Genomic DNA, 14,449 nt, shown 5'->3' with positions numbered 1-14,449 from the left:
AAAAAATGTTAACTAATAATATTGAAATACAAAATAATAAATAATTAAATTAAATTAAGTAGGTTGGTGAACCAACCCAATTTACTACAGTAATTTGGATCTCAGGTTAAAAACTAACCCACATAAAAAGAATTACATTTTTTTCAAACCGAATTCAACTCAAACTCGTTGTGAGCTAAGTTGGCTTACAGGTTATAACTCGTCTTGAGAGTACTAATCTTTTATACAATTTGCAATGCCTTGTGTGACACATCTTATTAGTAAGGGAGTCTAGTACTTCCCACCGTCAGAATTGATGAGAGATTATTACATAACTTATTTTTACCAGTGGATGAATAAAAGTTAAATAAGAGAAATTGAATGTTATATTTCATTATAAAAGAAAGGAGTTAGCTCAGGAGAAAATGAAGAGGATTTTGATAGTAATCACCTTTATTAATTTTCTTTTCTTATAATAATTCACTGTATCCATCTTTATTTTTAATAATTATAAAAACCTAAAATTAACCAATTAATCTAAATCTCCTATACAAGAGTAGTCAACAAACTAAGTGACCCAAATTTGAAACCTATCACTCAACATCAATACAAATTCGATAGATAAAGGATTGAAATGAAATATTTGAAAATAAAACACAAATTCTAATAAAAAATGTATAAGAAACTAAAAAGTATATTTTAACCTAACAATTAATAATGCATGCAACTCATCCAACTTTTTTTTATTTTTTATCAACTTGCCATCCTCAATTATATTTGAAGTTCATGATATTACGACATTGTAACCGTGATGGGGACCCAAATTCGGTGGTCCAACAATAATTCATCCTATATAAAGTGCACGAGTGCATCCAGACACAATTATTAAGTAGTGACATCTATTGTTTATTCACCTATAAGTGAAATAACATCATACGTGTGTGTTTTCCTTATACTAAGCTGTCGGAGTTAAGAATGATTTACATTTTCACATTACATAAAAATAGATAAAAAGAAAAAGACTAAAATAAAACAAATTTATTATGTGATAATTTTAGTGTAATTTATATGAATTTTTGATGGCTTATTAATTAGTACTGAATTTTATTTGTTTATTTGTGGATAAAATGTAACATAAGTAGCATAGTTTTGGTGATGAGTTTACCTAACATTTGTACTTTTTAAATGTGTATGTTATCCAATGAATGAATGAAGTCTCTGCCACTTAATTAAATGAAGAGAATACAGTGTTAGTTTGGCAAGTGCCCTAGAAAAGGGAACCTATAGCACAACCACCCATCATTTCGCGTTTTTTCCTAACACATATAATTGAAGTCTTCACAAGCTAAAAACAAATGCAATGGAAGTGATGCATTTATATATTTATGTATATTAAACGTCAAACTTTAACCTTTTCTGTCTCCTCAACTTTAAGGGGAAAACATAAAGTAAAAAAAATACTATTAAAAGATAAATTTTAAGTATAATTCTTTGAACTTATTTTTATGTAAAGTAAAATCTTTAACTTATTTTTTCATACTCATATATATATATATAAAGTATGGACCTAAATATTTATTGATGGTTTGATAAAGGTCTTGAGTGAAACAATATTTCTTTTTATTAGTAAAAAGAATAAATAAATATAAAAGTATAATAGTTGAGATGTTCTATTTCTTTTTACATAAAGTGTTCAAGAAATCATCTACTTAGACCATCATACTAAAATGAAAAAAATCATTTAAGACTAAACAAAACTCATAAGTAATAGACAAATATGTTAATTAGAGAAGGAAAAGAGATTGCTGCCTAAATTGATAATGCATAAACAATCTTGAACTGCAATAAGTTGATGAAATTTGATTGGATGTAGAGGTCAATTGCAAAAATTGCAAAGACCTTGTATCAGCATAAACACTATTGAACTAACACGCCTTATAAAAGTTGTACTCTTGGATTAACAAACAACAATTTGTCCATGAAAGTATCTTCTCGTTCAATTTGTGGTCCTTGAAATATTCTTTTGCACCAGCATAATAGATTGTTTGATTATATGAATCATCAACAATACCATACTCAAAAACTCGAAAATAGAATACAATAAACAAAACAATATATTTAACAAACAATAAACTTCATTAAATAAGATATAACATAACTTTAATATTATATTAAGAAATGAACTTTAATTATAATTTAATTTTACAAAATCAATTTATAAGATAAAATTTATACTTACTAACATGTTGTAATTTGGTTTTATTACTAGACTATGTAGGATTTATAACAAATAAAGCAATCTCACCCATTTAATATTAAACATTTATTAAAAAATCAGAATGTGTTAGAATTTTATTAATTTTTTTTAGTAAATATAAAAAGTAAATTAATATTTTTTATATGGTCCATTGTACTCTCAAATAAAATTAATTATATAAGTTCCTTTAAGTAGTGTATAGTATAATGTGACGGGGAATGAAGTATGAAAGAATAATAAAGTACAAAAGTAGAAATATTCAATTTTCCCAAAACTGTAAGCATGCATGGAAAGTATATACATTGTTCAGAGTATTGAGTGGGAGAATGGTGGAGCCACCTATGAGGGTGGTTTTCACTCACTATGCAAGAGACACAACTCATACTTTTTAAGCTTTATTTTTTTAAGGATGTTCTTACTTTTATTAATGCTTCTTTTTCTAGAAAAAAATTCACATTTCTGCGAAGAATAATAACCATTTTTGGTTTATATTTGGAACTGAAACCATCACTTCACATTTTATAAGAAAAATATAAAAAGGTTATTAGAAGGGTGACGGGTACTCAACGTATCTATATTTAAAATTATACAAATATAACAAATAAATAAAATTATACGAACTTAACTTCAAAATAATGCAAATAACCAATACACCAGAAATATTTTTATGACAACATTTTATAAAATATGTTTGATTTTAAAAATGTATAAAAGTATAAAGCGTATACATTGTATTAAAATTTATTCTCATATTACTTGCAAATCCTGAAAAAAAAACATTTTTTTAAAGATTTTTTAGATCCTACCATAAATAAAAACAACTATGTAAGATTTTACAAAAAGCTAAATTCTATAAACTTTCAATTTATATTATATGTGACAACTGTTTCGTTCATAATTATTGTCACATAATTTTGACTCCCTTTCCTGTATACTTTAGCCAAACCTTCACTTCTACTTTTTAGTCTTATCTTTCTAAATTATTGTATTCATATGCTTAGCTTCTTCTAGAACAACATACTTCTTCTATCAAGATCACCTCTTCTGCAACTCAACATGGCGTTCCTCAAATTTTCAATGTTTGATAGCATCCACTTTGTCCTTATTCTAGACATAGAACCAACAAACATGGGAAACTTAGATATCAATTAGTTTTGAACTTGAGAATCGAGAGAAGTCCAATAAATAACATGATAGATTTAAAAATCTTGACTAGAATTAAATTTAATAAATCTCATATCATATTAACAATTTACAAAACAAAATTAATAAATTTATCTTTAATTACTTGTATACTATTATATATTCTTGTATAAGATTTTCGACTCAGCTGTATAAGCAACTCCCCACTTTAAAAGAGTCATTTTCTTATACTATAAAGAGTAAAAGAAAGAAAAACTGTTATTTACATATTTGAAATTAGTTGAAGAATATGTGACTGAAGGTGGGAAGTAATATAATGAAATTATAATAAGACATAATTAGTAAGATATATGCTGATAAAAAAAACAATTAATAAGGTGTATTTTTTTTCTGAAAAATAGTAATAGATGTTCTAAAATTAATGAAAATATATTAAAAAGACTCGATTGATTAGTTCAAATTGTGATATGGCAAAAAGAATTGTAACATCCAAAAAATACAGTCTAAAACTATATAATAGAATAATTACATTAAATAATAATACAGATCAATCTTTCACTAAAGTAGAGTGTACGGTTATGGCCGAACGGCCTTACAGAAAGAGTTACAAATTTTGAACTGTACAGGTACAAATCTGACCGAACGGTTTACAAAATACTATTCCGAACGGTCATACCAAACAAAAGAGGAAGGTGATCGAACGACCACCTTACTATAAAACTAAACTACTGACCGAATGTCCTATTGTTCGGTCTTAACCTCAACCTCGACTAGGTTCTCTTCCTCCAGCGTCTCTTCCAGCAGTATGTCTCCTTCTGCTCACATCCACATGGATGATCATTGCAATGACAAGACGGACGTACATAACATGACAAGACAGGAAACACAAGGTAAGCTTATGTAATTTAATTCATGCATAATCATACATTCGAAACAATCAAAGTAAATTTCATCAAACGTTTCATACAAAACCTATTACTAGACTGACTATCCGGACTGTATGAAATCTGTGTAGCTACAAGCGTTCATGCACCCGGGTGATGTAGTAACTGGAATACTCTCATCAGCTGCCACCCGAGGTTAGTCCTATGTCCAAAGTACCCCTAAGGAATAGGACCTCCTGTCGTTCCCACACATGACCTACCCTCCTCTACGTGAGGACGAGTACTCGCGGAACATCAGGATGAACCGCCAGCATTAGCATGCCCACAGTCATACTTTACCAATTCCAATATTCATCCATGAGTCGTTCCTCCCCGGAACGCTCGTTCAAATCCACAACATTTCATTCATATCACATTCTCTTCATATTTCATTCATAATCATTCACAATCTCATCTTTCATTATCAATTTTCTCAAAGTCATCTTTCATTACCAATTAGTTAAATTCCATCTTTGTTCAAGGATTCTTACAGACACCGGATATCCTACGTTCAATCCTCACTCAGAACGAGGACGAACACTTGGAACGAAACAGAGAAGTCTCCCGTTCCAGAATAGAATAAGACCAAGAGGATTACTATCGGTTTGAGAAAGAAACTGAGTTCAATCCTATAAAACAGGAATGACTAGAACGAACGATCGTTACTTAATCAGTGAACCAATTTAGATGAACTGACCCTTGAGAGTTCTAACCGAACACCGAAAGAACAATACCAAATACTAAAGCTCTAAGCCGGAACCAAATGGATGTATACACTTCAAGACCTTCAGAGAAAAATACTTAAAAGAATTCACATGAAGAAACCGAACTCTTATGAGTCCTTAGCTTATTTGAGTTTAGCATCAATAAAACTGAATGCTAGTCAATGACCGAACACGGAAAAAGGAAAACTCTATTGAAGTTGGACAAACGTTATTTTCATCAAGATATATTATAAAAGGAATGAGACGATCGCTTGGTGTAAGACCAAGCACTACTCAGAACGATCACTTAGTGTAAGACCAAGCACCATTCAGACGATCGCTTGGTGTAAAACCAAGCACCACTTAGACGATCACTTGGTGTAAGACCAAACACCATTCAGACGATCGCTTGGTGTAAGACCAAGCACCACTCAGACGATCGCTTGGTGTAAGACCAAGCACCATTCAGACGATTGCTTGGTGTAAGACCAAGCACCATTCAGAACGATCGCTTGGTGTAAGACCAAGCACCATTCAGACGATCGCTTGGTGTAAGACCAAGCACCATTCAGAACGATCGCTCATGCACAGTATTTCGAAAAGAAGACGATCGTCCCCAACTAAGATTCTTTCCAAATGAAAGAATCCAATTTTAACCAAAGTTACTAGTGTTACCGAACGATCAATGACCGTTCAATGACGAACGTACATTATCATAGGGAAATTTCATATCCAGGACTCATTTATCTTCAACTCATTTCTCAATACATAATTTCATAACTTTATAAATTCATGTCATAATCAATTTTCATACAATCCATATCATAGTAAATAATCATATTCCATATAAATAAGCATATCATCATTCATACTTTATATACATTCAACCACTCAGCAACATGCATTCATTATCAACGAACATACAAACGAACATACAATTAAATTAGATAAGCTTCCCTTACCTTATAAAGTGAACGATCGTTTCTTAGAATCAGAATGAAGGTTCGCCTGACTACAAATTCCTTCTACTCTCAACGCTCAACAACTCTTCGAACTAAAATCAAACAACAAACCAAAAATGGTTTAGAATGAGAATATGAACCCATGCAACCGGAACTTGGTTTGCATGTACCAGAGAACGAACGACTAACAAGAGAAGAACTTACCAGTTCAGAACTCGAAACTGCTCGGTTCAAACTGAAGCTCTTGACGTCGGGAGTGCTTCTACGGTGTCTGAACGGAGATCGGAGAAGAGAAAGGGTAAGTTTTGGTAGAGAGAAGGGAGAACTTTTAGAGAGAAGGAGGAGAAATGAGAATTTCAGAGTTTTTGGAGAAGAAGATGCATGCAGAGGGTGTGATGTAAATTTTCAAAAACTCAGTTTTGTTAAAAACGAACGTCCGCTCCTCTGCTGACACCTGCATTCCACTATCTGATTCTGACTCCCCTCATCTTGACACCTGACGTCCGTTCAGAGGGATTTTGGGTGCGTTTTTAGTGGTTCTGAGAAGAATGCTCTGCTATGTTTTCCTCCAAATAAAAAATACTTTGAATTCTAACACAAAGATAAGCAGTACGTTAACCTACATTACATTATATATGCCATCAAACTTTTGATTCGGTATTATTACTATTAATTTAAAGTTTAAATAATGTGAAAAACGACACGAAAAAAAAAAAGAAAAAAAATAATTTAAACATTGGTGACAGTTTCTCCAATTATCTCCTGATAAGAGTCTCGTATTAATTAATTATTCCACGTGTTTCGTTTAAGACATTTTAACCGTTGCAACTATCACGATGGAATCCACAAATTAATGTACTATGATGTTGAAGTAAACATGTGATTAGACTCTGACCAACAAAAGAACAAGTATTCTGTGCAGTGATATACTTATACTTTTGCCTAGTTGACGTTAAATATACAAAACAACCTAATTATACACACCCTAATGCTAAGTACATCTTTTCCTTAAACTTCATATATGTTTTCATTTCCAACCTTTTTTTTATTATTACTTTTCATTTCAGGCACAAATTTTAAGACTCGCCTTTTTCCTTAAAAAATGGAGTATATGAGTTGTGTTCAGGTAATTGAGGTATAGGACAATGTGATAAAGTTCACAAGTTTTTATTATACCTTCTCACCTAAAATGTCAATTTAAATTTAAAAAAGAAAATAATATGAAGAAAAACTTTACAAAATTAACAGCAGTGACGAGACATGATTTCTATGTAAATCTATTATATTAATAAACTCGTGTCACTATAGTAAATTAATAAAAAAAATCATGATGATTCATTTAATTATGTTGATCTTTTGCGGTTTTGCAATGACAAAATTCAATAAAATCAATTAAATTCCATGTTAGGTCAGATTTAAAACTCAATAATTAAAACTAAAGTGCTGAAATAAGATTATATATTATTGCAATGGAACATATATAATTCTAGTTCCAAAAGAAGTGGTGCCATGCATCAGATGTGAAACAAACTAGTTATAACTCTGAAACCTGAAAATGACACTAAACTATACAACATTAAATAGTTTAACCTTTTCACCTTTTAGAAATCAAAACACTTAAAATCTGTTGGGGACCAAGATGGTGTCCTAATCAATATTATTTGAATGAGGAGAGAGAAAAAGAGAAATGTTGGAGTTGAAGCATGCAATAAAAGTGGAGAGTGGTAGCAGCAATGGCGAATATTATTTTAAGGAAACTACAACATTAGGCACAAGTAATAAAGTAAGCACGAAGGTTGAGGGAATGTCCCTGATCAATTAAATCGAAAAGTGTTTGGTTCTAAACTGTTTTCAAGTCCCGAAAAGCCTCTGGGCAGCACCCATGTTCTGCTGCAATTACACTGTCATCTAAGGAGACTCGCAAACCTTAACCATTCTTCAGTGCCGCAGACATCTTTCTTGAGATACCAAGGTCTGTTCATATTTTAACCTAAGCTTACTTAACCCTACGACATCTTCCTTATTTCTATGCATTCAATCATTTAAAACCCAACTTGTTTACTTTCTTTTATAACTTCTCACCACTTTTAAGACATTCTTAATTTTATGTTCTCTCGGGGGTGGGAAGGATCAATGTCTTTGTTTTTCTTTCAAAGCTTTGTATATATACATTTATATATATATATATATATATATATATATATATATATATATATATATATATATATATATATATATATATACACACACACACACACACACTGTACCTTTTTTTTTTCTGAGGATCTTTGTATGGTTTTGGAAAAGTAGTTAAACATGTGCACTGGTGCTGAATCTCGAGGAAATATAAATGGTGAGCCTGTGATTCCAAAGGTGGGAGGAGACTATGAGGGGAATAGAATGAGAACCATAGAAGATGGAGAAAGAGAGAGAGCTTGTTACAACTGTGGCACATTCATTCAAGGTCTTCTTCAACGTCTTCATCACCTTCTCACTGCGCTTAATCTTTCTATTTCTGCTTCTGAGGTTGGTGAACTTACCTAATTCTGTCACTATCTCTCTCTATATATATCTCTATCTGATAGTGTTTTGTTTCTGGAAACTTTTCTTTTCTTGCTGTTTCTGTAGCTTCTTTTTGTTTAAAGGTGAAAGTTGTTGTATTTGAAAACCTCATATTAGAATTCAATCAACGAAAATGATGCATGTATGCTTCGTATAAGAGATATCGAAAGATAAATCAGATAAGTGTGACATGATATTAGAAGAGATAAAAATGTGTTAATGATATGATTAACGGAGTTAAAATACTCATAATTATCTTTGATTAACTTATTGGTGTGTCCTTAATGGTTGGAAGGAAATTAGTAAAAACCCATATCTATGTTTTACATTATTCTGTGAACTATAATTTGTGCTTGAAATCACGTGATGAAGAGGAAAAAAGCAAGATTTCTTATGGAGACAATAATTTGGAGTAAGCATTGCTTTTATATTGTTTTGAGTATTTGTATTCATAAATTGCACAGTTTCAGTTAGGTATCTGTTAAAATGTTGTAAAATTAGTATATGTAGCTAGGTTTTTATATGTGTGTGTGTGTGTGGAAAGACCAACATTTTAAGAAGAACTCAGAAAGTTTGCGACAAAAACCTTTGAACAGCTCAAAATAAGTAATATATAATCACTCACTTTTTAATTTAATTTGAATCTTTGTAATCCCTTTAGTTTACTAATCAAAGTATTTTGTTAATAGATGTTGCTTTTTGAATTTAAAAAAATGCCATTGAATTGTATTATGTATGATAATCTAAGCTTTATTCCGTTATGTACGGATTTGAAATCTATTGATTTTTAAACCTTTTATCATTAATAATAGTTTATGTTTTAAACAACTCATAATTGAGCATTCTAGTAAGAACTGAGGCATCTACACGTGGATAAATTGTCTCATATTTTCCAATACTTAAATAATCGGTTTCTCTTCTTGTTAGAGTCGAAATTTAGATCTACGGCTTCAACAAGTATTGGTTAAATAATATTCTTTATCAAATAAATATGCATGAGATTTAGGATACAAATTATTTAAATAAATTTGACGTCTATATATTAATAAGCTCTAAAAAATATATTAAAATAGTATAAATAGACCCTTGAAATCATTGAAGTAGCTTATATTTGCTTTCTTTCTTATTCTTTCGCCCAAACTTTTACATGAAATACAAATAATAATAATAATAAATATGGCTATTAAAATATATATTACGAACACATTTTCATTCAAAAACTAAATTCCCTATTGGAACCAAATGTGTTATGATGAGTACAAATTCACAAATAGTTCTTGCCCCCAAAATATGTAGTCTTTTGAGTGCATACAGAAAACAATAAAACTTGGACTGTCTATATGTGTATGATCATTGCTCAACAAATTAATTATGAACAACCAAAAAAATTGGTCTAGTGTTAGGGATTGAAACAGTATATATACAGATTAAAAATGCATATCTACATATATATATATATATATATATATATATATATATATATATATATATATATATATATATATATATTCATTGTCATCATCATTCACAAAAGAAAAACAACATAAATTGAATAATTTGTCCGCATAAACTTTTGAGGGTAAAAATACAATCATAGTAATATAAATACTAACAAGAAGATGACAGTGTTGAGAAGATCTTGGATACCCTCTTCTATGTAGCTTTTCAGGTTTCAAAAATATAAACCATTGATGCTTGAGGTTAATTAGCTAGAGATGTGGAAACTGAAATATGTATCTTACCATGGCTTAGGTTATTTTGCTGGTCATTGTTGGATCCTGGTTAATGCAACTGTTTTTGAGGTCAATTTGATATCATTTGTATTCTTCTGCTTCATCCAGATGAACCGGGACCGAAAATATGGAGGCTGTGTCTCTTTCACACCACAAAACTCCTTTTTCCCATGTTTCTATTTTACTGTCATGTCGTCATATATAATAATAATAATAATCATAATTAACATTGTTATAATTAAGTGATCTTGATCATAACATAGAGAGAGTAGAACATTTTTTTAATCAGCATAGATTAGGACATCATAATACATGGAACTGCGTAATTAAGAATATCATGATCTTGGTGCTTTAAACAAATTATGAATATGATCATGATGTTCAAAGCTACGTCTATAAGGCATAATTCTGCAATAGGATTGCATATAATATGCAGAAATTCGTGGAATAGATTTTTTTTTTAAAAAAAAATAGTAATTATTATTATTATTATCTTTTTGGAAAACTTTTTCAAAAGATTAATAAAATATAGTTATCTTTTCATTATAACCTAAACTATATGCGCACGTCTGTGAGACATGCTCATATTATCGCAGTTTGTGTTGGCGGCTTGTCTTGAACTAGAGCCTATGTCTGCTAGATCTGGAAGCAATTTTGCATTTCTGTCATGACTTTTTAATTTTCTCTTTGCTTCTTTTTCCTGCTGCATAATTAATGCATAAGAACTGCATATTTTATACACCAACAGAATTATGGCAGTAACTTTTCTTTTCAACGACTTGACTCTGCTTTTCTTGCTCCAAACCTGCATAAATTAAACAATTCCCAAGCTTCCATGTTCCCACTTTGTTTCTTTCCTCTCGTTATTTGACCAATTCTTTATACTTATTTTAACACTTTCTGGAGAGAAAAAATCCTTTTAACTTTTCTTTTCCTTCTTTCAGGTGATTTGACATTTTATAAATTGGAAAAATTTGCATACGTAAAACAATTTTTTTCTTTCTTTAATGAGTAAAATCAGGGAGAAAAGGATCATGTTTGTGTGCACTTTGCTTAATAGAAAAGGTTGTTTATATTTTAGAAATTTTGAAGTGTTAAAGTGTATATATCTATGCTAATTGAGATTTTCTTTCAAGTATATTCTTCTAAGGGTTTTATGGATCGATAGATGAAAAATATTTAATTGCATCTGATACAATTCAATATTCCAATCTTATGCGGTATATATGGATTGAATTTTGGTTTGTCATGTTCTTTTTTTAGTCAAAAAATAAAACAAATTTTACTTTCTTAAGTAAGTTAAAACTAATATATGATTTCTTACAGTGGCTAATTTTTAACATAAACGGCAACGTATATTTAATATAAAAAAAAAATATTTCATAATACCATAATCATAAGTTATATATAATTTAAAAAAAGAAAATGAAAAGAATCTCAAGTTTTTATGGGTTAAAATATGATAATTAACATAAAACTTGATATATTATTTGCAGCTTGATTTAGTTTTAGCATGGAACTATATATAATCCAAAAATAGTCTTGGGTAATTAACATAAAAAATTAATATAATTTTGGGTAATGATTTGCTTGATTTTAATGACCCTGCTATTATATATCCTAGCATTATATATATTCATGGTGTAAAAGGTTATCTGTATGCATGGAATGGAACTATATATAATCCAAAACTAGTCTGATGTTAAGAAATTATGTGCAAAAATCCACTTTGGGAGAGAAGATAAAGAAGAAAGAAGAATTATATTTTAACACTACATAGACACATGATGTTATGCATACTTATAAGAAAAGGAAATAGAGTTAAAGAATTGGTGAAACATGGAAATGTGTGATTGCAAAATTGCATGGTAGCAAAATCTGCAGAGTTATTACAGTGGTTGTTTTTCTGCTGACAAATGTGAGAAATTCAATTGCATGCAGTTGAAAGAAGAGTTGCAGTCTCTTGCAAAGGTTGCAACTCCTATAATAATGACTAGCCTGATGATGTACTCTCGATCTGCTGTGTCCATGTTGTTCTTGGGACGCCAAGGGAAAGTAGAGCTTGCAGGAGGCTCACTAGCACTTGGATTTGCAAACATAACTGCGAATTCAGTTCTCAAAGGCCTCACAATGGGAATGGACCCAATTTGTTGTCAAGCTTTTGGAGCAAAGAGATGGTCAGTTCTCAACCAAACCTTTTTCAGAACTATATGTCTCCTCCTACTTGTTGCCATACCCATTTCAATTTTATGGCTAAACATGGAACCAATCCTTCAAATGCTAGGTCAAGACCCTGAAGTCACAAAAGTTGCCCAAGTTTACATGGTCTTCTCTATTCCAGAGTTGCTAGCACAGGCTCATCTTAATCCATTGAGATCTTTCTTAAGAACCCAAGGCTTAACCACACCAGTCACTGTAGCTGCATCTTGTGCAGCACTCTTGCACCTTCCCATCAACTATTTCTTGGCCACATACTTGAACTTAGGGGTAAAGGGTATTGCATTAGCCACTGGTTTGAACTCTATAAACATGACTTTAGGCTTGCTGCTCTATGTTTTCTTCTCAAACAAACCACTGAAACCCTGGCAAGGAGCTACTATTCTCTCAGCCTTTCATGGGTGGAAACCACTGCTGAGTTTGGCATTGCCTAGTTGCATTTCAGTGTGCTTGGAGTGGTGGTGGTATGAGATAATGCTCTTTCTGTGTGGGTTGTTAAGCAATCCACAAGCCACTGTTGCTACCATGGGGATCCTTATTCAAACACTTGGATTCTTGTATGTGTTTCCGTTTTCCCTTAGTATAGCCTTGACAACAAGAATTGGTCACTCGTTAGGTGCAGGGCAAGCATCCAAGGCACAAAGTACAGCCATAATTGGGTTCATGACAGCATTTACTCTGGGGATCACCACCTTCATTTTGTTGTTTTTTGTGAGGAAATCATGGGGGAAACTTTTCACTGATGAGATACAAATTCTTGATCTGGTCACGACTATACTTCCCATTCTTGGGCTGTGTGAGATTAGCAATTGGCCTCAAACAGTTTCATGTGGGATTTTGTCAGGGACTGCTAGGCCTTATTTGGGTGCTAGAATAAACTTGTGTGCCTTTTATCTGGTGGGGTTACCAGTTTCTGTTTTTGCTTCTTTCGTCTACAAGTATGAATTGGTGGGTTTGTGGTCTGGAATGGTTGCTGCACAGGCTTCTTGTCTTTGCATGATGGTTTACACATTGATTCAAACAGATTGGGGGCAGCAATGTAATCGGGCAGTGGAACTGGCTCAGAAAACAACAGATCAGGAAAACAAAAATGATGAGGAAAGTGGGTTACTTGGTTCTAATCAATGACACTGCAATTCATTTTTTGTGCAGTGTTAGTTAACCATCTATGTTCATTCAATAACCATCTACTATTGATTCATCAGGATGTACAAAATTTAGAAAACCTTGCAAGTGAATAACTCATTCACAAGCGTAAAAATTGCTTATGCTATGGTCCACAATCAATCAATTTTTTGGACTCTCTTCAAAGATGCGTTCACTCTACACCATCACTAACATTTATGTTGTAACTAGCTTCTGTCCATGCACATACTGTGTTTCTTGTAATCCATGACCATGGGATTCCAACACCAGCATCAAACATCAAATAGATATAGACGCTTCAACGTGATTAATTAATGTCCAAAATATAGAATTTTCACTCAAAATTTGATAACTTTATATAAACATGATATTCTTGTAGAAAAACAAGAACACTCAAGTAAATGATGCATCACCTTTAAATTTGGATTGTGTTGCTTTGAGTTTGTATGTAGCGAGTGGCGATATCATTTAGAGGTTTTCTCCTTGCAATTGTTGTCATGAATACAAGGTTGTGTTGTATTCTTCAAAAGGAAAGTTTAAAAAAGTTAAAACCATCAACTAGTCTTTTTAAAATTTCTTATTTCTCATTTTATTTCACACGTTTTTAAGAATAGGAAAGGTTGAAACTTAACTTACCTCATCACACCATACTTTAATATTTTAAACAACTTTCCACCAAACTATAGCAATACTATACATTAATTATCTTTCCTTTGTACTCAACCCTTCTAAATCCCATATTGTAATTAAGAAAATTGTACCTATGTTTTCATCATTTATATACCAAGTTAACTTATATTCAATGAATATATGTTTTTTAATT

General features: G+C 31.4%; 1 protein-coding gene across 1 annotated transcript; it reads left to right on the top strand.

The window, feature by feature from the left end:
• Window positions 1-7,878: 7,878 nt before the first annotated feature.
• Window positions 7,879-14,065, top strand: LOC108346487 (protein DETOXIFICATION 53). Its single transcript, XM_017585567.2, has 3 exons — window positions 7,879-7,940; window positions 8,279-8,494; window positions 12,205-14,065. Exons 2-3 carry the CDS (start codon window positions 8,285-8,287, stop codon window positions 13,606-13,608), a joined length of 1,614 nt encoding a protein of 537 aa, XP_017441056.1. The 5' UTR covers window positions 7,879-7,940; window positions 8,279-8,284; the 3' UTR covers window positions 13,609-14,065.
• The last annotated feature ends 384 nt before the right edge of the window (window positions 14,066-14,449 follow it).

The sequence above is a fragment of the Vigna angularis genome, chromosome 9 (assembly GCF_016808095.1).
Source record: "Vigna angularis cultivar LongXiaoDou No.4 chromosome 9, ASM1680809v1, whole genome shotgun sequence".
NCBI classification, from domain to species: Eukaryota; Viridiplantae; Streptophyta; class Magnoliopsida; order Fabales; family Fabaceae; genus Vigna; species Vigna angularis.
The sequence above is the reverse complement of the archived record's forward strand: the minus strand, read 5'-3'. Positions and strand labels throughout refer to the sequence as shown.

Bases quoted from the DNA above. Each gene is read 5' to 3' on its own strand.
- LOC108346487 (XM_017585567.2), top strand. From the start codon at position 8,285: ATGTGCACTGGTGCTGAATCTCGAGGAAATATAAATGGTGAGCCTGTG. The intron at 8,495-12,204 runs GTTGGTGAACTT...AATTGCATGCAG, and splicing joins TTTCTATTTCTGCTTCTGAG to TTGAAAGAAGAGTTGCAGTC.